At 47.6% G+C, this 21,243-nt stretch overlaps 1 protein-coding gene across 1 annotated transcript in view; it reads left to right on the plus strand.

Moving 5' to 3' along the window:
* Nucleotides 1-1,126: 1,126 nt before the first annotated feature.
* Nucleotides 1,127-21,243, plus strand: part of LOC143640970 (endothelin-converting enzyme 1-like) — a 30,856-nt gene continuing 10,739 nt past the window's right edge. The window contains 7 exon segments of the mRNA XM_077108458.1: nucleotides 1,127-1,287; nucleotides 5,753-5,837; nucleotides 9,194-9,259; nucleotides 10,210-10,401; nucleotides 14,775-14,917; nucleotides 16,334-16,448; nucleotides 20,003-20,113. Coding sequence (XP_076964573.1) covers nucleotides 1,127-1,287; nucleotides 5,753-5,837; nucleotides 9,194-9,259; nucleotides 10,210-10,401; nucleotides 14,775-14,917; nucleotides 16,334-16,448; nucleotides 20,003-20,113 — 873 coding nt within the window.

Here is a 21,243-nt window from a genome sequence, read left to right on the forward strand (position 1 = left end):
ACTTTTGATTATTTTCATGGATATAGTATCTGAACTTCTCTGAGGCTAATTACTACATTGGTTATCCAAGAATGTATTTTTACATTCTTGCGGGGATATTGACCAATTTCACTTTACTTGATTTGAAGATATCAAAAAAAAAAAAAAAAAAAAAGAATCCACGCTAAATATTATTCAATTTGGTTTCTCCTCCTCACGCAAGTTCTTTCTCTTGCCAGCACCTCCCCCAAGTTTTCCTGCTCCCCTCCACCGCTACGGCCCCCCGGAGGTGCGGTCCCCAGGCCCACCGCCCGCGCCCACCGTCCGCAGCCGCGTGCTCCGCGCCCGTGTGCCCCCCTCCCGGACCCCTGCCCCATGCACCGCACACACTAGTCCACACGCCCCCCAGCCCAGCGGTAGGTGTAGTGCAGTCTGCGCTGGGCCGCAGTGCGGCTGCGCGCGCTGGGCCGCAGTGCGGCTGCGCGCGCTGGGCCGCTCCGGGGCTGGCTGGGCAGCGGCGGGGGCGGGGCCGGGAGCGAGCGGCGGCGGCGGTGACGTGGGGCGTGGCGTGGAGCGGAGCTTGGGGCTACAGCAGCGTGGGGACCTCGAAGTAGAAAGCCCCGGGGACAAGGAAGGAAGGCCGGGCCGCCAAGTCTCCGAGCGGCAGTTCTCCTCGGATCTGGCGGGAGCCTGCCCCAACACCTCGGCTTCAGACGTCCCCCTCCTCACCCCCCAGCCCCAGCCGCTGACGGGAGAAGGCAGCGGGGGGGGCTGAGGGGCGCCGCCATGCCTCTGCCGCGGTGAAGCGCCCGGCTGTGAGGAGCCGCTTGGTCTCCCCGGTGATGTCCCCCAGGCGGCAGGCGAAAGCGACTTACTGGAGCCCTGGGGTATAGGCCTAGCTTATCCAGCTTCCTTCCTCCTCCTCCACCCCTCCCCCCCTTTCGTCCTCCCCTCCCCGTCTCTTTCCTCCCCCCTCCCCCTCCCCCTCCCCCTCCCCCCCCGCCCCCTCCCCCTCCCCCTCCCCCCCGCCCCCTCCCCCCTCCACCCCTCCCCCCTCCCCCCTTCTCCTCCCCTCCCCGTCTCTTCCCTCACCCTTCCCGGCGCCGCCATCTTCCCTCCTTTCCTCTCCCCCACCCCTCCAGCAGCGATGGCAGAGGAACAACAACAGCCGCCACCACAGCAGCCTGATGCCCATCAGCAGCTTCCCCCCAGCGCCCCCAACTCGGGGGTGGCTCTGCCAGCCCTTGAGCCCGGGCTGCCAGGGACAGAGGCCAACGCGCAGCAACACAAGGTCAAGAACTCCATCTGGTAAGAGGATCCTCCATCTCTGGGGTGAAAAAGCCCAGGCACATATAAATAAATATAGGCCTATCAACAACTGAAAAATATTAAAAAAGAAAAATCTTTCATGTCCCTTTCCAGCCAGTTCCTACCCATCCCAAGCAACCACTGATTTGATGGTTTTGCTATCTAAATCATATTTAGATTGGTTTTGCCACTTCTACAATGTTATAAAAGTAGAATGATACAGGATATCTTTTGTGTCTGGTTTCTTTTATCGAAAAGACCCACTAAGTTGTGTTTGTTAGTAGTTTTTCTTTTTGTAGCTAAATGGTAGTATTGCATTGTGCTGATAAACCATTTATTTATCCATTTAGGTATCTCTAGGCATTAAGATTATTTCATGGATTTGACTATTTTGAACAAAGCTCTATAAATAGTTCTGTGTAATTCTGTTTGTGTTCATTTCTTCTGGGTAAATACTGTGAGTAGAATTTCTAGGTCAAATTGTAGAAGTATGTTTAACTTCCTGAAAAAGTGCCAAAGAATTTTCCAAATATATGAGAGTTCTAGTTGCTCTACAGTCTAACATTTTGTACTCATTGGTGTGTTATATTTAGTTCCATCATAGTAATATTTTGGTACCTCTGTTCTTTTTGATTAATCAAATAGTTTTTGTATTCAGTTTTAATCCTTCTAATGGATTTTTAGTTATACTTGCTTTATTTTCAGGGATTTTGATAGGGATTATAATATATACTCTTATCACAGTGTACTTGGTGTTTATATTATGTCATTATTATAAAATTAAGAATCTAAACAGGTATTGTTCCATTAACTCTTTTATGTTCTTTGTCCTAAAAATACCATAAAGTTTTCAAAAGGATTTTATGATTTTCAATTTAAACAATCACATACATTTTAAAGATGAAAGGAAATAGTCTTTTATCCTTACTCACATATTTGCTGTTCGTATTTTTCTTTTCTTTGTGTGAATCCAAATTTCATCTCATATCATTTTCCTTCAGTCTAAAATCTTCAGTTGGTATATGTTGCAGTTTACATTTATGGTCTGTGATTCTGAGATGACTTTTGTTTTTCCTCCTCTCCCTTTAAGGGTGTCTGTCATCCTATTACCTTCTAGCCTTCGTTATTTCTGATGAGAAGTAGTGTTTCTTGGTATCATTTTCCCCTTACTGTAAATTGTCTTTTTTCTTTCTGATGAAATTTAGGATTTCTTTTTTTACACAAGTAGTTTAGCATTTTGACAATTGTGCAAATTGGTGAGATTTGCTTTATGGTTCCGCATAGAGATTTTTCAGCAAATTAGATCTGCAAGTTGATGTTTTTCACTGATTTTGGAGAAAGTTTTGACAGTTTATTCACTCCCATCTACTTCTGATACTCCATGTTTTGGACCTTTTAGCTGATGGTCTATTCATGTTTTGCAGTATTTTCTTCTTTCCTACTGAAAACTTTTTATTGAGATGTGTTCAGTTTCACTTATCATATTTTCTGTTCTAGTCCATTCTTAAGCTTACTCAGTGAAATTTTCAAGTATTGTATTTTTTGATTCTAGAATCCCATTTTTAAATAGTTTGCTGTACAGTGAGTTTCTGTTCATTTATTTTGTAACCATATTTTGCTTATAGTGTTTGAATATTTATAACTCTTTTAAAATTCTTTTCTTCTTATGTCAACATTGGTGTCATCTCTGTATGTTTGTATGGCATGCTTTATTCCTAACGGTTATATTTTTATTTCTCCATGTATCTAGTAATTTTTAATTTCATGTTGTAAATGTAGAAAATCTGTTGTAAAGTTTTGCTTTCTGTTAATTTCTGCAGAGTTTAGTTTCTGCTTTGATTAATAGTTTGGTAAATTTATTGTTGAGGCTTTATTTACATAGATAATGGCCAAATTTTCCAACTAATTTTAACTTATTCTAAAATAAAATGAATTTTGGGATAGCTTATTGATAAAATTATTGACTTCTAAAGTGTGAACATTCTTAAAATACTTTACTTTTTTTAAGGTTTAGACTAAGTTCAAAATTTAGAAATCTGTTCACAGCAGCAATTTTTGCTTACAAGTTACAATAATACATATGCATGAGTGCTTTAATTTATTCCATAGAGCACTGTGCTAATGTCAGGGGTTCAGCTGAGTGCCTTTTGGTTTGTTTATTTTTGTTCTGATTCTTGGTCATCAGTTGTTTCCTTTATAAAGGCTGCCTTGCAAAATCAAGCTGTTTATCAGGACTGGAATGAATGTAAGTAGGTTAAGTAAAAGTTTAAATCCGCTACTAGGAAACAAGTTTTTATATTGAGTAGCAGTGTCATTGTGTACATAAAAACTTTTTTATTGCTGCTTTTATGCGTTCAGTATTATAGGTGATAACAGTTTAAGAGCTGAAAGTGTGGTCTTTATTCTTAATTTGAGGCGACATATTATTTGGTGTTGATTCAAGAAACAATGTAACTTCCATTCCGTATGACACAGATTTATAAATACGATACTAGTATTAAGGTGAAGTTAGTAAGGTTAGGGAAGCTGAGCAAGTTGTACAAAAAATATGGAATTGAAGGTGAGCATTGTATTAGTGAGATTTGATTAAATGGACAAAAGGTAGAAACACTAAAGAACCATAAAATATTTGACTGAAACCATGTAGGAGTATTAATCTGCCTTGTGATTACAGTTGGATGTAACCAAGAGTGTTTGAATGGTAAGGCACCAGAGTTCACTCCTTGAATGCAAGGTCTGTGATTCTTGTGCATCTCTGACCCTAGTGCCTATAATCCTCGCTAGATGATGACACTAACATGTGCCATTGTAAGAAAATTAATATATTTTTTTTAGGGTTAGAAACACTGTTTACAATAAACACTTGTGGAACAGATTAGAATAAACATTCCTTTTCAGATTGAAGAATTTGAGATTCTGTTGACAGTGAAGTACTGAAAATGCTCATTTACCTCTTAAATCTGGGAGTAATGGGTTTTTGGAGAAGTATTTTAGGAAGATTACATTATAAGCAGGTGATGTATTATGAAATTGTGTTTTAGGATGATTAAGAGTGACTCTTGCTCAGGAGTTAAATAGATATGTCACAAAAGCCCAATGTAAAAAGTAACTCAGGAGATATAAGAAAAAAAAATAATTATAAGGATGGTGGAGAAAGAAGCAAAGGGGAATCAAAGATGCTGCTAGTTTACAAATCTGGTTGACTTGGATGATTATAGTACTACTTGTGGTGTTAGAAATATTAATAAGGATTGATATTGTCCATAGGCATAGGAGGAATAAATGAAAGTTATTTGATGAATTTGGCTTTAGATATTGTGTATTTTAAGTGATGGCAAATTACTAAAAATAAATGCTTTCAGTAGAAATTTGGAGGCTCAGGATCCAAAATGCAGAATTGAATTTAAAACTGGGAATGTGCATTTGGAAATTTATTATCCATAGAGGACAAAATCACAAAACTAAACGAGCCATTCAGGGGTTACAACATAAAATCAGAGCACATAATGAAAGGCAGGTGCTTTCAGTTTTTAAGGTTTTTTTTGGAAACAGAAGTGAAAGTATATAAAAGAGAGACCCAAAGTTTAAATCTGAGGGAGGCCAAGTGGTTCATAAGGTTTGATGTCTTAGTGCAGGGATGGGGGAAATATAGCCCATGGTTCATTGTCTATTTTCATAAATAAAACTTATTGAACACTGCCACTCCTACTTGTTTACATATTGTCTATGGTTGCTTTTGTGGTATAGTAGTAGAATTGAGGAGTTGGTATGGAGAGCAATTGAATTCTGATTGCCTAAAATATTTGCTGTGTGGTCCTTTACAGCAAAAGTTTGCTGACCTCTGCTATAGAAACGTAAGAAATGAAGAACAAGAGCATAGCCTTTATTTTATATATATATAAATATATATATTATATATATATATATATATATATATATATATATATATATATATATATATATATATATATATATATATATATATATATGATGCTTTTGGTAACCGGAAATATTTATCCTGTGGACAAATATCCACTGAGAATGTGCTTTGTGTCTGACACTGGGTTTTGCTGGTATAATCTAGGAAGAGGCTGGGTAGCAGAAAATTAATTAACCAGTATGTAAATGGTCAAAAATGGAAATGGTGAATGTAGAATTTTATTTTATGAATCCAGAAATAAATGATTAGTAATTCAAAGTGTATATAAGGAAGAATTTTTTTTAAATGTAGGAAAAATATGAAAGGAATATTTTTACAGAGTTTCTCTGGAGAGGCAGAGTGTGTTGCCATTATAGGAATTAATGGTCTAAGACTTGAACACAGGGAGTACATGGGCCTCATTACGGGAAATGAATAGAATTGTTTGTGGAATTAAGTTAAGAATAGAGATTGCTCACATAGCTGTTTTTAAATAGCAAATTGTGTTAGGTAATCAGCAAAAATTCACTAAAATGTACTTGATAGTTATACAGAAACTGCTTTATTGGTACTGACTTATGGTCGTAATGGGTATTATAAAAACAAACAAACAAACAAAAACCCTTTGTATGCAGTTTTCACACTGGTATAGCATTGTATCTTTTTTTGTTTAATGTGTAAGTGCAATTGTAATATTTTCACCTTTTTTTCTAACCACCAAACCCAAATATAATTGCCTTGTTCAAGAAGAACAGCAGCAAGAACTTTATGAGCTCACAGAGCAATGAGGTGTACTCTTACTGAAAGGAGGAATATGTTTGATTGCTTTTCTGTCTTCCTTCTAGATAAAAATGGAATATTTTATTTGTGTGACTGGATTTAGGTCTTTCTAATTTATTTGTTTTCTGTTTGTTTCATGTAAGTGTATTTTGTTTGACTATATTTCCATCCTTTTTCTGACATTTGGATTTTCTTTGGACTCCATTTTAGGTTTTTTACTGACTTTTTAACAATGCCTCTGTCTTTTGTTTTGGTTAGCTTCTTTAGATTTTAAAATACATCATTAACTTTTCATAGACTATTGAGAGTTAATATTGTACAACTTCACATAAAATGCAGAAATCTTTTGACCTACGTGTCTGTTTACCTTATGGGTCCAGTTGCTCATCTCCATGCTGTTATTGCCTTGTGTATTATATTTAAAAGCATTGTGACTCCTATGAGATAATGTTATTTTCCCTTTAAACAGCTGTGTTTTAAAGACATTAAAAGGAGAAAGTCTTTTTACTTATTGATGCTTTTTTTTTCCTTACTCAAGATCCAGGTTTCCCTCCGATAACATTTTCTGTCAGCCTGAAGAACTTCTTTTAGTGTTTTTTGTACTGAAGTTAGTTGGGAATGAATTCTTAAGTATTCTTTTACTTGAAATTGTCATTATTTCACCTTTATTCTTGAAGGATACTTTTGCTCTCCCTGTTCTTCTGTCCATGCCCAACCCGATCTCCAAGCACTTTAAGGATGGTTTTGCCACATCTGTTAGCATCCACAGTTTCTGAAAACAAGTCTACAGTAATTTGAATTGTTCCTCTCTATGAAATATATCCCTTCCTAGTAATTTTTGAGTTTTCTCTTTAATTTTGGTTGTCAGCAATTTGATTATGATATGCCTGTGTTTGGTTTTCTTTGTATTTGACCTGTATGAGTTGGACTGAGTAGAGTCTTTAATGGGCAAGTTTGTCACATTTGTAAATTTTCTGGGGGGTCATTATGAAAATATTTTTCCTACTCTGTTTTCTCTGTTCTGTCATTACTATCTATGGCTAGCTTTTTAATATCTTCCCCTTAGGTCTCTGAAGCCCTGGTTATTTTAATCTTTTCTTCAGTTGAATAATTTCTGTTCATCTGTCATCAAATTCACTTATTCTTTTCCCTGTTGTGTCTCTTCTAGGAAATTTTATTTTAGATATTTAATTTGCTGTTTAAAAAATGTTTTTGTTTTCTTTTAGATTACTGTTTTTTTCATTCATTACCTTCCTGTGTCCTTTCCTCATTGAGCACATTTATAGTATCTGTTTTTATGTCCTTGTTTAAAAATCTTAACCTATCATTTTGAACTTACTCTCTGTTGACTATCTTTTCCCTTGAGATTGAATCACATTTTTTACCAAGGAATTTTAAATATTATCAGTGTTATTTGTGGAAATTTTGGTTTCTTTCAAAGGTTGTTTTCAAGGGTTTTTTTTATTTCTTTGTTTTAGTGAGCCTTTAATTTTGTTAAACTCAAATTCTAACTTGGCTGAGGATAGCACCTGCTCAGATCTCTGTCTGTTTGTCTGTCCTCAGCTGCAAACTGGCTTGGGCCTGTCCTTTAATGTGGGCTTAAAGACTGGGGAAAATATATACCAGAAATTTGGCTTTTTTTGGTGGGGGTGTCTTTTTCCTTTTGGAATTCTGTCCTGACTTTTTGGTGATTGTGGCTGTCCTGGCTGGGTCCTCTTTTTCTTCAGGCCAGGAAGATAATGGGTTTCCTGTTGTAATTGTAATAGCTTGAGGTTATGGATGCTTGCCTGCTGGACAAAGCTTTTGGAATGGGAAACTCACCTGTTCTGGTCTCTAAGACCTATTAAAAAGAGCAACTCATTCATCCTGGTACCCCATATATACTGAGGATTAACTGTGTTCCTCTCTTTCTCCCTCCTTCCCTCCTTCCCTCCCTCTCCCCCCTCCCTGCCCTCCAGGATTTATTGAAGCTATTTTTAGGAGCTTTCTGGACCATATTGAAAGCAGAGTTCTTCTCGTCACTTTTAGGATTTCACCTTAATCTTTGTAGTCTGTCCTTAAAGATAATACTCCTTTTAAAAATAATAATAATTATTTCACTCATTCTTGAAAATTTACTTAGATTGCTTGACATCATTGTTTTATTTTAGATATTTGGGGTGTGGGTAACAGGGATTGAATTTAGGGGCACCACTGAGCAGGCCTGGGCCAAGGAAAGGGTGTGGCCTCCTGGGGTGGAGGGAGACCTGCCCTGGGCCGAGGCAGCAGGCTCTGGTTTCTAAGCCGGGGTTATTTCTGGCAGCCCCAAACAGTGAGATTTTTATAGGCAAGAGACTATGAGAGGGCAGACTACCCATCTTGGTGGGCAGCTCATCGTGGGCCTCAGAAGTGACGAGTGATATAAACTTCTGTGCACAGCTGTAGCCACCTCTTTGTCCCCTCCCTTAGCCTCTGGCTCTGTGGTGCTGCTTGGAATGCTTTTGGTCCATCTCTCCCACCAGAGCCTGCCCAAGGCTGAGGAACAGCACACCCAGGAGAGCCCCCAGATTAGGGGTCATAAAGGCTTAGTTCTCAGCCCCCAACTGTGCCACACACTCACTGTGTGACCTTAGCAAGAGGCTCAACCTCACTGAGCTACACTTCCCTTTTCACCCTAATGAACTATATAATAGCAGCTACCCAAGGTGCGTCAAGGTATAGCCAGAAGGTTCCAATGGTAGCCACCAGGAATTGACCCTCCTCTGCCTGCCCCACTCTCAGGAAACCCTGTACTGACACCGTCCTCTTGAATCCTCATTCCATCTCTGAAGGTTAGGTATTATCTCCCTAACTTTCTGGGCAAGGAACCTGGGGATCAGAAAGGTTAAGTAACTTGGGTTAAGGTTAAGTCACCTGTGTTGGCTCCTCGCCACTTGGGAAGGGTTTAGAGAAGTAGGGTGCATTGCTGAAGCCAAGGGGTGTTTAAAGAGGAAGGAGGCTCTGTCCAGCCCTCAGAAAGGCCCAGGTCCCTGCAGCTGACCCCACAGGTGGGCAGGAACGTGTCTGTCTTATCACTGAGTGATCCCATCTGTGACTTCGGCTACCAGCTTGTGCTCCTGCTGGAACATGAGCTGGTCCTCGGTGCCTGGTGTGAGAAGTCCTGGGGCAGGCAGAGGCCGCAGGAGACACACAAGCAGGGCCTTCCTCTCACTCTGCCTCCCTCTTTAGGTGGACCAGTCTGGCCTGGGCCTGCCCTCCAGAGATTACTGCCTGAACAAGACTGAAAACGAGAAGGTGAGTGCGTCTTTGCGGTGGTTCTCCCACCGTGTCCTCCACAGCATACCTGGGCAGGTCTTAGAAGCTGGGGGAACACAGGGGTATCACTTTCCTGATGGGCAACAGGCAGCCCAGGCAGGGGAGGGATGCCCCCAGGCTTGCTAGTTCATATGCAGGCACTGTGGGCACAAAGGGCAGGGGTTAGGTGTCATTTGTCCCCATTGTAGAGAGGTGGCAGTAGCAGCCCCCACCATTTGAGGGTCTCAGACCTTATATATACCTCACCTCTAACCCTCCCAGTCACCCCAAAGTCACTCAGCTTCTCTGAACATCATTTTCTTCATCTGTCAAATGGATATTCATTTTACCTTGCCCTATACAGAGGAAGAAATAAGTCTCAGACACAGAAGTGACCTCTTCAAGGTCACACAGCCAGTAAGTGGGGAGATCCAGAGCCACAACCAGATCACCTCCAACCGCTCACAGCTCTCCCTTCCCCTGCCCGGCCCACTGAGGTTCACTCACCTGTCCACGGGGCTTGAGGTCCAGTAGGAGAGGGAGACATTACTTAACGGACCACCCAACTAGATGCCAACTGTATACATTGTGATCAGGGCAGAGGGAGCCGAGAAAGGACTTGATTCAGCTCTAGGGACGTGGTGGCAGAGGGTGGTTGAGAAAAGGTGCATTTCCAGAACAGGAAGATGGCTGAGGACGAGCCCTGAAGGCAGGGCCAGAGCAGCAGGGGCCAGCCTCAGGGACCTGTGTGTGTGCAGAGGCGGTGGGCTTTACCAGGAGCGCCACGGACACCAGTGAAGACACACAGCGCCAGAATCCTCCCCAGAGCTATTTTCCAGCATGTTTCCTGGGTCCCATGCACAGGGCCGCAGCTGGGCCGGCCTCACCTGGCCCACTGGGTGGCAGGTGACAGCCACTGACAGACAGTTTGGGGGTGCTGGGCCCTACAGGTGCTGACTGGATACCTGAACTACATGGTCCAGCTTGGGAAGCTGCTGGGCAGCGGGGATGAGGACGCCATCCGGCCCCAGATGCAGCAGATCCTGGACTTTGAGACGGCGCTGGCCAATATCACCATTCCCCAGGAGAAGCGTCGGGACGAGGAGCTCATTTACCACAAAGTGACGGCCGCCGAGCTGCAGGTACCCTGTGCACCGGCTACTGCAGGTGCAGGGCCACTGGAGTCGGACAGGGCTCTTGGGGGGAGGGGTCATACCAACTTCATCATGACCATAAAGCCACCCTTGGGAGGAGGTGTTTATGCCCAGGTTACAGATAAACTGGGGCTCAGACAAGTAAGATTACCTGCTAGTGACCACAGAGTGCAAAGGGACTCCAGAGCCAGGCTTCTTCCCTCGCCGGGCTGCTTCGTGTGACAGCGTTTCCCTAGCAGCTCCATGGTTGTGATGTAAGGCTCACACGGACAGGGGCATTCCCAGTCATCCAGCACAGAGCACTAAGTAAAGGTGGGGTGTGGATTCCTACGTTGCTTCTCCCTTTGCTGAACAGGAGATGGAGAGACATGGTCAGGTCCCGGAGGCTCCTGAGGGCAGGGGTGCTGGCCCTTGGACTCAGGCTTGGCTCAGCTCTTGACCATGTACCTAGGCAATATCCAGAAGCGTAACGGGGAGTCAGACCTGCACTTTCTGTGAAACTGTGTGAGTCACCAGAGACCTGCTGTCCCCTCTGAAGGTCAGCCTTGCCGAGGCTGCCCCCTGGTGGCTGCTCAGGCCTCCAGGGCCTGGGGTGGACTTTCTACTGCTTCCTTCTTTCTGGCCCGTGTGCTGTTGCTGACCCGCTTGTCCTGGGCCCTGTTGGTCTCCGAGGAATGAGCAGAGTGGTTCCACGTATCTCCCAGTTCCTTGCCCTCAGGCAGGAGCACCTGGTGGCCCTTGCTGTTCTGCTGGGGCGGACCCTGCGCCTGCAGTGGGTTCCACTGGCCAGTCTTCTCCCCGCTCCTCACCCATCCATTCCTTCTTCCTTCGAGGAGGAAGTTCCTGCCCTTTTTTCCTCCTCCATCTGACAGATGTATCAGGAGCCACCTTGGGCCCTGCTTTCCTGTGCTTCTGGTCTAGTGGGGACACTAAGAAACAATCCCAGTCTCCCTGCCTAGTGCTGTGGGCGAGAGAAGCAGGACGCTGGGGCCCGGTGGGGAGGGGCTGGGGAAGCTGAGTGTACACCTGCCCCGCGGGGACCTTGGTGTGTGCAGGGCCTCGTAGGCTTCATTCCAGAAGTCGTGCTTCCACTGGGTTTCCTGGGTGAAGTGTGTGTCCCTCTGGCCCCAGACAAAGGACTACAGCCAGCCCTGCTCCACCCTGGCCTAGTGGACAGCAGTTTGGGAGTGTTGAGTCCCAGGGCTGACCGGATACCCGAACTACATGGTCCAGCGGGGAGGCTGCTGGGCCCCGGGGGTGAGGGCGCCACCTGGCCCCAGATGCAGCAGATCCTGGGCTTTCCCCACCTGATGCTTCACCCTGTGCCAGGATCCGCCACCTCAGTTCATGAAGCTCTCGTGAGCCCTGTAACTGGTGACATTCAGGAAACTAACCCACTTTCCCAGGTCTTTGCCCCAGGCCATGCAGTCAGGTGACCCTGATTGTTGGACCCAGTTTGAAGGTCTCATCACACACCTCTGAATTCTGTGGCCACCGAAATGTAGAGATTGGCCTGAGAGTCTCCTGCTAGGGAGAGGGGAGGCTCTGGGCCACAGGGGAGGCCAGGCAGAGAGGCCTACGGCAGTCAGCTCTGGGGGCAGGGTCGCTGACCCCATCTTAGGAAAAGGATAGACAGTGCCCAGAGCTGGTTCCTGCTGGGGACTCTGATCTAGGCCTCCTAATGCCCAGCTCATGTCACCAGCTCATGTCACAGCTGGGCGACAGGGCTGTGCTGGTGCTTGCTGGCTCAGGGCCCACTGTGTGCTTCTCTTCCCAGCCCTGTGGGGGTTTGCCATCAGTGTTGGTGGGAACATTCACCCAGGGATGATGCCAATCAGCCCCCTACTGAGACCTGGTCTATGACTTGTACCAGCACAATACCGCCTTTGGGAGCTGCCCCCGCTCCATCCCCAGCCTCATTTGTCCTTTGAGATCTTTGTTCCCCAATAGATACGATGTCCACTTAAACCCAGGAGCAGGGGCTGGGGTTGTGGCTCAGTGGTGGAGCGCTTGCCTTGCACGTGTGAGGCACTGGGTTCAAGTCTCAGCACCACATATAAATAGATGAAGGTATTATGTCCATCTACAACCAAAAAAAATTAAAAAATAAAAATAAATAAACCTTGTCATGTATGTAAGAAATAATAATAAATAAAAATAAATGAATAAATAAACAAACAAACCCAGGAACAATGGCCTTGGGGTGGAGCCCAGTGGTAAAGCCTGTGCTTACCTGCTCAAGGCCCTGAGATCAATCCCCAGCACCCCGCCAAATACACCCACAGTAAGCCATATAACCTCAGGAAAGTCACCTTCCCTGATCAGCAAACTCAGCCTCTGTGAATTGGGGGTCTTGTGGCTGACTGCCTGTCCCAGCAGGCGGGGTGGATCTTAGGTGGCTTTATGGGTACGGTTTTCCTGTATGAAGGGAATGCATTTCTCACTTCCCGTTTTTGTCTTACATTTCACCCTTTCAAGAGAATAGAGAATGGGGTTTGAAATCTGCCAGGCCCAGGGTCACTTTTGGTGGGTCTTAAGCGATGATCGTAATTTCTGGGATTGCTAGCTAAGTCAGGTGCCCATCCAAGTGACTGACATATAGAGGCGTCTTTGCTAAAAGACGAGATATGCAGCCCAAAGCCTCATGTTCTGTAAAACTGCACACTAAAAATAACTGAGCGTGTGGGGAATACAGGGCCAGAGCAGACACATTGTGCAGCTCTGCTTGAGGAGGTGACACCAAGGGACACATGCCAGCATTGAAGCCCGAATCCTATGTGTTTGCACGTAAGTTGGGCCACTTGGGCCGGCGTCAGGCTCACAGAGACAGGTGGGGGTAGGAAGTGGAAAGCACAGAGTTCAAGTCTTGCAAAAGTCATCTGCAGCTGGGTGAGCCACATCCCCAGGCCTTTTTATTTTTCATTTTGAGACAGGGTCCCACTAGGTTGCTGAGGCTGGCCTTGAATTCGAGATCCTCCTGCCTCAGCCTCCTGGGTTTCTGGGATTATAAATGTGCAAGATATTTTACCACAATTTATTTTTAAAATGTTGTAGGACTTTATAACAAAAATCTGCAACCTCAAGAGGGATAGCTCGCATGGCTGGAGGCTGCTGCTGCAGGAGATGCTGGCCGTGACGTGGAGGTGTTGGGGGAGAAACCTCTGCGCAGGGCACCTTGGGGTGCCAAAGGGAAAGCGAGATCTGTTGGGAGCTGACAGTTATGAAAAGCCAAGTCTCTCTTTGGAAAGCCCTTGGGTACAGGGTCTTTTTTGGGTCACCTTAAAACAGAGCTGCTGGGGCTGAGGTTGTGGTTCAGTGGTGGAGCGCTCTCCTAATGTGGGTGAGGCACTGGGTTCAATCCTCAGCACCACATAAAGATACATAAATAAAAACAAAGGCATCCTGTCCACCCACAACTCAAAAAATACTTAAAAAAAAAAAAAAACAGAGCTGGCGCATGCTGGTGCATGCCTATAATCCCAGAAGCTTAGGAGGCTGAGGCAGGAGAATCAAGAGTTCAAGGCCAGCCTCAGCAACTTAGTGAGGCCCCAAGCAACTTAGCTGCCTCAAAATAAAAAGGGCTGGGGGTGTGGCTCAGTGGTAAAGTGGCCCTGAGTTCAGACCCCAATAACTCCCCAAAACAAACAAGTGCAAATAGCCGGGGGCCTGGTGTGTGCAGGGCTGAGCTGCAGGCCTCTCCCTTCTTGTTGCAGTCATCACCAACTTTGCTGTCCCAGCTCCCCACTCGGCAGCCTCACTTGTGGACCACAATTTACCCCCGCAATGCTGGCCTTCCTGAATGTTGGATCCTCTGCAGCAGACTGCTGCTGCTGATACTCTTGTTGAGTGGGACAGTGCTGGCTTCTGTGTGTGACCCTCCCAGTTACCAGATACACGGGACTCATTGTCATGATGATCCCTGTTTTTCATATGAGGTGCTGAGGCACAGATGGGCACATTAACTTATTAAAGGTTGCACAGCTTATAAGCAAGGAAGCTAGACCAGGAGCCCAGTCCAGCTCCTGATTCTTAACTGTTAGGGGTCTGAGGCTCCATTCTTCCTCTGTAAATGGGGATAATTGTGGCCACTGCTTGGTCAGTTGGGCAGTGGCACATGCCACATGGGAAGGGCGTGGTGACGGTGGCGGCTGCTGTGCCTGCTGCTGCTGCAGCCTCTCCTCCCACCCTGGTTCCGCTTCAGATGAGGTTTGCCTCTGGCTCCTGGGGACGCTGCCTCTGCCTGGAGCTCCATCAGCACCATGGTCCCAGGGAGAGGCACAATGACACCTTCTGAGGGACACCCAAAGACGGGGCTGAGGAGAAGCCACCCTCCAGCCTCACGCTGTCCCCTTCCCTCGCAGACCTTGGCACCGGCCATCAACTGGCTGCCCTTCCTCAACGCCATCTTCCACCCCGTGGAGATCAACGCGTCCGAGCCCATCGTGGTCTATGACAAGGACTACCTGGAGCAGGCCTCCGCGCTCATCAACGCCACGGACAGATGGTGAGGCCGGCAGCCCTGTTGGGCAGGAGGGGCAGGAGGCGGCAGGGCGGCCGGACGCAGGGTGCTGCACCCTGGTGAGCTTCCCTGAGAGGCAGCAGAGGGTGCTGGTCCCCTGGGCAGCTTCAAATCCTGCTGCCCTCAGCCAGCTGTGTAGCTGTGGCATGTCCCTTGTCCTTTGTCGGGGTCATACTGTCACCCATAAGATGGGGATCAGATAGCACCTACCAAGCAGGGGATTCAAAATGATTCATGTTTTAACACCGTGCCTGTCATGGAACAGGACTCCGCCAATACCACCCATAATTTTTGGTTAATACTTACGGGTTTTTTATTTTATTTTATTTTTTTATTTCAAAGGCTTATAAAAATGTTGAAAATTACAGAAAAATAGGAAAAATGTAAAATTATTCAAAATATTACTCTTGGTCATTTTGGGGGGTGTTTGTGTGTGTGCATATCAGGGAGAGAAGGTGTTAGGGAAGGGAGGTTTCCAATCCATAGCTCTTCTTTCTCATTAACGTGACTAGATGGATAATCTACTTTTCCCTTGACTTTTCATTTTTATTTTAGTAGTAGGAGTACTGATGATTGAACCCAGGGGCACTTAACCACCGAGCCGTATCCCCAAACTTTTTGTATTTTATTTAGAGACAGGGTCTCACTGAGTTGCTTAGGGCCTTGCTGTTGTTGAGGCTGGCTTTGAACTCACTATCCTCCTGCCTTAGCCTCCTGAGCTACTGGGATTACAGGCATGTGCCACCGCTCCAAGCCTTGCCTTGACTTTCATTATGAATATTTCCCAGTGCCATCCCAAACCCTCTGTGAGGATCATTTTTATAGTTGCATAGTATTCCGTCAACTGTTCATACAATATTTGCCACACTCTCCCCGTAGTCAGGCTTTTAGGGTGATTCCGGTTGAGGTTAGATGTTCAATATAGTGAACATCTTTGTACTAAGGTAACATCTTTGCAAACATGACTCAGCCACAGATAGGTTCCTGTGCCCTGTGGGTGGGGGACATGGGAACGGTCATTCATGGAAACCTGGTGGCCAGAGCTTCCTTTCCTGCCCCTGCTGCTCTAAGGCCTCTACTTCCTGTCTGGCCTTCAGCAGGGAATGGCAGCCTCCTCCCCACTGTAGCATACACCACCAGGCAAGTCTCTAGGCAGCAGCTTCACAGGTTCAGACACAAAGCAGCTAAGCAGCAGCATGTGTTGAGCACTGCTGGTATGCAAGTGATTGCACTGGACACTGGGGGGTTCTAGGTGGAGCGCCAGGCGTTCCTCGGAGAGTTACATTCCATGTGCTTGGAAGGCAGCCGCCAGCCGAGCACCCAGATAGGCTAGGAAGGAGGCTGGGGTGAGGCTGTTCGGGAGCCCCGGGCATTTCTGAGCCAGCGGTCCTCTCACCCCAGCCTGCTGAACAACTACATGATCTGGAACCTGGTGCGGAAAACAAGCTCCTTCCTCGACCAGCGCTTTTAGGACGCCGATGAGAAGTTCATGGAAGTCATGTACGGGACCAAGAAGGTGAGCTGTGACAGTGATTCCCAGGTTCATGCTGAGCACCTACTGTGTGCTCTGCCCTGGGTTGGGGGCTGGAAAGACCACTGTACCCTCAGGGCTGTGGCACTTACGAGGGCTGAGTCTAGGAGGAGAATGAAGAGGCCACTGAAGGGTCCATTTGGGGTCATGGGAACACTGATGGGGACTTAGGTGGCTTAGAGGCTTCTGGAAGGAGGTGGTTAAGCCAAGCACAAAGAGGAATCTTAGCAACTCAGCTGGTTTGCAGAGAAGGTAGTCTCTGTTCTGACACTCCAGCTGTGGAGATGTCAGCACTCTCCTTATGTAACTGTGACTCTAAAGGTGGGGACTTCTTCCTCAGAAGCATCAAACACATCAAACACCTGCTCACGAGGGTTCCCTGATTATTATCCTCCCTGTTTGTAGTCGGGGGAACCCCAGTCCAGATCCAGGCCTCAGGTTCTCTTCGGGGCAGGAGTCCCAGGCCCCAGACCCAGTAAGCTCCACCCATCTTGAGTGCCCCCAAACCTCTGCGGGTCCTTCTGTAGGAGGCCCCAGGCCTCCCTCCTTCCCGCTGGGGAAGCTTGCCTCCCGTAGGAATTCTGATGCCAAGAATGAGGCCGTCACCTCTCTTTTATGCATCCAGCAAACAGTTACTCCTGCACTGTCACATGGGCCAGGCCCCAAGCCCAGTGTGGGAATACCAAGATGGGTGGGGTGGGTCTGTGCCCAGGAGCCCTGCCTGCCTGGGAGGTGCCAGGGCTGACCTCCCTCATGTACCAAAGGCTCAGAGAATGGCTGGGTGTGCCCCGGCTGCAGAGCAGGGGAGGCTGGGCAGAGATTTGAATGGGAGGTTCTGCTTCTTATCACACAGCCTTGGGCGGGTCACTTAAATGGGCCAGGGACTCGGTCTTCCCATCTGTGAAAAGGGGTGACTGATCCCTGGGCTCCTTTTCCTCAGGCCGTAAAGTCGGTTCCAAAGGTGGAAGCTTCTGCTGGGTGCCTGGCCGGCTGTCCTCGTGCTACCTGCCTACAGTCTACAGTTCTTGTTGGGAGGAGGGACCCCTCTCCACTCCCTGCTGGGCTCCTCCGGTTACAGTGAAGAAGTTACAAGTCGCACAGCCTCTTCAGGGGCCTCTTGGCCCCTCCTTTTCTGCCTGGAGGTGGCCCCCATGTCAGATGAATGCTGCCTGACCCTTTCTTTTTTCAAAGAGTTTTCTCCTCATTCCAAAACCTTTGTCGTAGCCAGTCAGAGTGGCCTTTTTGCGGGAAGTCACTGGAGCCAGACTCTCTGGGCTCAAGCCCACCACAGCCACTTGCTCCCTGAGTGCTCCTTTTGGGCCAGTGACTTAACCTCTCTGTGCTTCATTTCTCTCCCTTAGTCTCCCTGGAGCATTCTAGGCGTGGGGCCTACACACCCTGGGCACTCAGGCGCTCAGTGCTGTCACGGCTGTTAACATCATTACTGCACCTCTGTCTCCTGCTGGATGTTCTGGGCATTTCCACAGAGTCCTCAAGGGCAGGCCTGCGTTTGATTCAGCTCTAATTCCTGAGAACTGGCACAGTCCCCGAGCAGGGGAGTCACTCAGGGGACAAATGCATGTGTGTAAAGTGAATGGGCTTCTCCAGAGACGCGGGCAGAAGATGAGTAAGAATCTGCCCGTGATCCAGCCGTCAGAGCCTCTGCCCATCCTCAAAGTTGGAGGCTCCCTAGCTGTGACCCACTATGTGCTCGGCCTCAGCATATCCAGGCCAAGTCTGTGTCCAGCTGTGGGCTGCCCAATGACTGGCAGGGCAGCGGGCAGGAGGGAGAGGGGAGCAGAAAGCAGCCATTGGAAACGGACACAGGTTGCGACAGCTAAGCAGAATCCAGGGGCTACACTTAGACTAGAATGGCCTTCCCTTCCTTCTTGACTAGAAAAAAAAAATTTAAGTCATAATTTACATACAATAGAGTATTCAATATACCTGGCCATGGTGGCACACTCTGTAATTCCAGGGAGACCCTGTCTCAAAATAAAAATTTGAGACATAGACCAGTTTAGTGTGATGCTAGGGTGGCCCTGGGTTCCATCCGTAGCACCCCATTAAGAAAAAAAGAAAGAAAGCCCGCCTAGCATGTGTGAAGCCCTGGGTTCAACCCCTGGCACTTAAAAACAATATGCACACACATATGCATAGAGTGTGGGTGAAGGATACAGTTGGTTGATTTGTGACAATGAAGTCGTGTGTGTGACCACCAGCCCAGTCAGGACAGAGAAGGTTTCCATGGCCCAGTTACCCGGCATGCCCTCGGGCCCCTCCCTGCGTCTCCCCGAGGTGCTGCAGATGGGCAGCCGAGTCCTACGCTGCCTGCCTGGCTGCCTGGCTCAGTGAGTCTGTGGAATTCATCATGTTGTGGCATCTCTGAGTAGCTGGTTCCTCCGTGCTGCCAAGTGGTATGTCGCTGTAGAAAAACACCACATTTTGTTTATTCATCTGTCTGCCGATGTGCATTTGGGTTGTTCGCAGTAGGGCTGGTGTAAAGCAGGCTGCCCCAAGCTGGTTGTCACGCCTGTTCCTCAGGGTTAAGAGGACCCTGCAGCTGGACCGGTTTCCATAAGCAGGGTCATCACACCTGGTCATTCACACTCTCCATGGGGGGATGGCCAGGCAGGGGGCCAGTGGGCTGAAACCCTCCCAGTGCTCTTTATCAGCTCTTTATCTGGGGAGCTGCAGCCCAAGACCATTTCTGGTTCATACTGAGGAATCCTGTGGGCTAGCACTGCTTGTGGGTGAGACTGAGGAAGAACCAATTTAAGCCCCGTGCAGTGACACACCTGTGGTCCAAGCTGCTGGGGAGGCTGAGGCAGGAGGATTGCAAATTCAAGGCCAGTCTGCGCAGTGAGCATTGAGAGACCCTGTCTCAAAATAAAATATAAGGAAAGAGCTGGGGTTGGGGTGGGCGTGCGGCTCAGTGGTGAGGCACTGCCTGGCATCCTTAGCACATTAAAAAAAAAAAAAGCCGACATTGAAGTTTTGCGATGTCACTGTGGCCTTCTGTCTCTAGGAGGCTGTAAATGGGGCTGGGCCCCTGGCCTTCTAGGAAGGTTCCCATTGCTCAGGTGGATGGGCAGCTTCCCGAGGTTCTGCGCCTCCAAGATTCCTTGTGTCCTCCAGGAAGCAGGACCAGGTGGAGTTGGCGGGAGCCCTGGATGGAGGGCCAGGCATGTCAGAGTTCCCATCCCTGTGGCACCCCTGTCACCTACTGTCACCTGCTGGACCAGTGACTGCCCTTACTAAATTTCTGCTTCCCGTCTATCCAGTGGCTCATCCCTGCCCGCTAGGGGTGCTCAGTGGCAGACCTTCGTGAAGTGCCAATCATGGAGACTGGCACTCAGGAGACAGTAGGTGGTGGCCATGAGGGGTGTCGGTGGCCTAAAGTAACTTCTGCGGTCAGAAGAGGTCTGTCTCCCTGGAGTTCTGGGGGGAAGCACAGGCCCCCGATGGCGCCACCTCCCAGGCAGGCCTTGGGAGAAGGAGGACTGTGCCCAGTGACCCTCTGCGCTCGTGTTTTCCAGACCTGCCTTCCTCACTGGAAGTTTTGCGTGAGTGACACGGAAAACAACCTGGGCTTTGCCCTGGGCCCCATGTTTGTCAAAGCGACCTTCGCCGAGGACAGGAAGAACATAGTAAGTACCTCCCCTGTGGACAGAGTGGGCATCGCATCTACTGGGCGCCCCCCACCCCAGCCTGACAGCCCACACTCTGCTCTGCCCTGGTCCTTTCCTGCTCCAGGCCACAGGATCCCGGGGCCTTCTTTAACTCAGAGGCCGTTTCCTCAGGCTGCAGGGCGTGACTTGCTAAATGACTTCCGTGGTTGAGGCCAGGCCAGTTGTTTGTGTTATTTAATTTGATCTTCCCAGTGACCCCATGAGGCTACCACAGCCATCTCCACCTCCTGGGTCTGCGAAGGACCCCACCAGGTAATGTTGACCTGGAAGTGACATTTTTCTTACTCTGAGGGTGACAGAATTATTCAAGCAGGTAGAGGATCATCATGGCTGAGTGCTAGGGAGACAGCCAGCCCCCAGCTCAGATTCTGGCTCTGTCACTTGGCTGGGTGACTTGAGCGGTGTTCTCCCCTCACCTGGGACATGAAAGTGGGGCTGTCCCTTCTGCAGAGGGGTGTTAAGGTGAGACAGCAATAAACCACCAAGTCGATCTTAAAGCAAGAGATGGAACCTTTATTCACCAGTTGATGTCTGGATCCACCAGCTGGCGGGCCAAGGGCCAGGCTGCTAGTCCACACCCTTCGACCCCTCCCAGGGTTCGAGCACACCTTTTGTAGTCCAAAACCATATTAACATATAAGTGGCTGTTGCTATGATTCAGATCCATAAGCAAACATCATAAGATCTAAAATCATAAGCACTAAAGAGGGTGGGCCAAAACGTCCCTAGTTGAGAACAAGTTAAAGAATGGCTACTAACATCTACACCTCTGACAGGGTAGCTTGTCCAAGAAAAATGGGAACTGAAGAGGGGACACTTTTACGTTGTATAAGAATTGCCATCTGTGTCGCCTAACATGCCGTGCTAGGCAACCGCTCACTGATGGGTGCAGAGACGGGGCTTTCCCACGGGAGAAGATTTTCTTACATGATGTGGGGTCTCAGGGCAAAATGGAATCTGTGTGGTCATTGCCCACACAGCCTGGCCATAACAAAATGAGATGCTACACATAAAGAACACCTGGCCCAAAATAAGCTACAGTCAATGGCAGCGATAGTTTATCACTAATGGTATTGTTTGCGTAACTA

Source organism: Callospermophilus lateralis, unplaced genomic scaffold (genome assembly GCF_048772815.1).
Source record: "Callospermophilus lateralis isolate mCalLat2 unplaced genomic scaffold, mCalLat2.hap1 Scaffold_808, whole genome shotgun sequence".
Lineage (NCBI taxonomy): Eukaryota > Metazoa > Chordata > Mammalia > Rodentia > Sciuridae > Callospermophilus > Callospermophilus lateralis.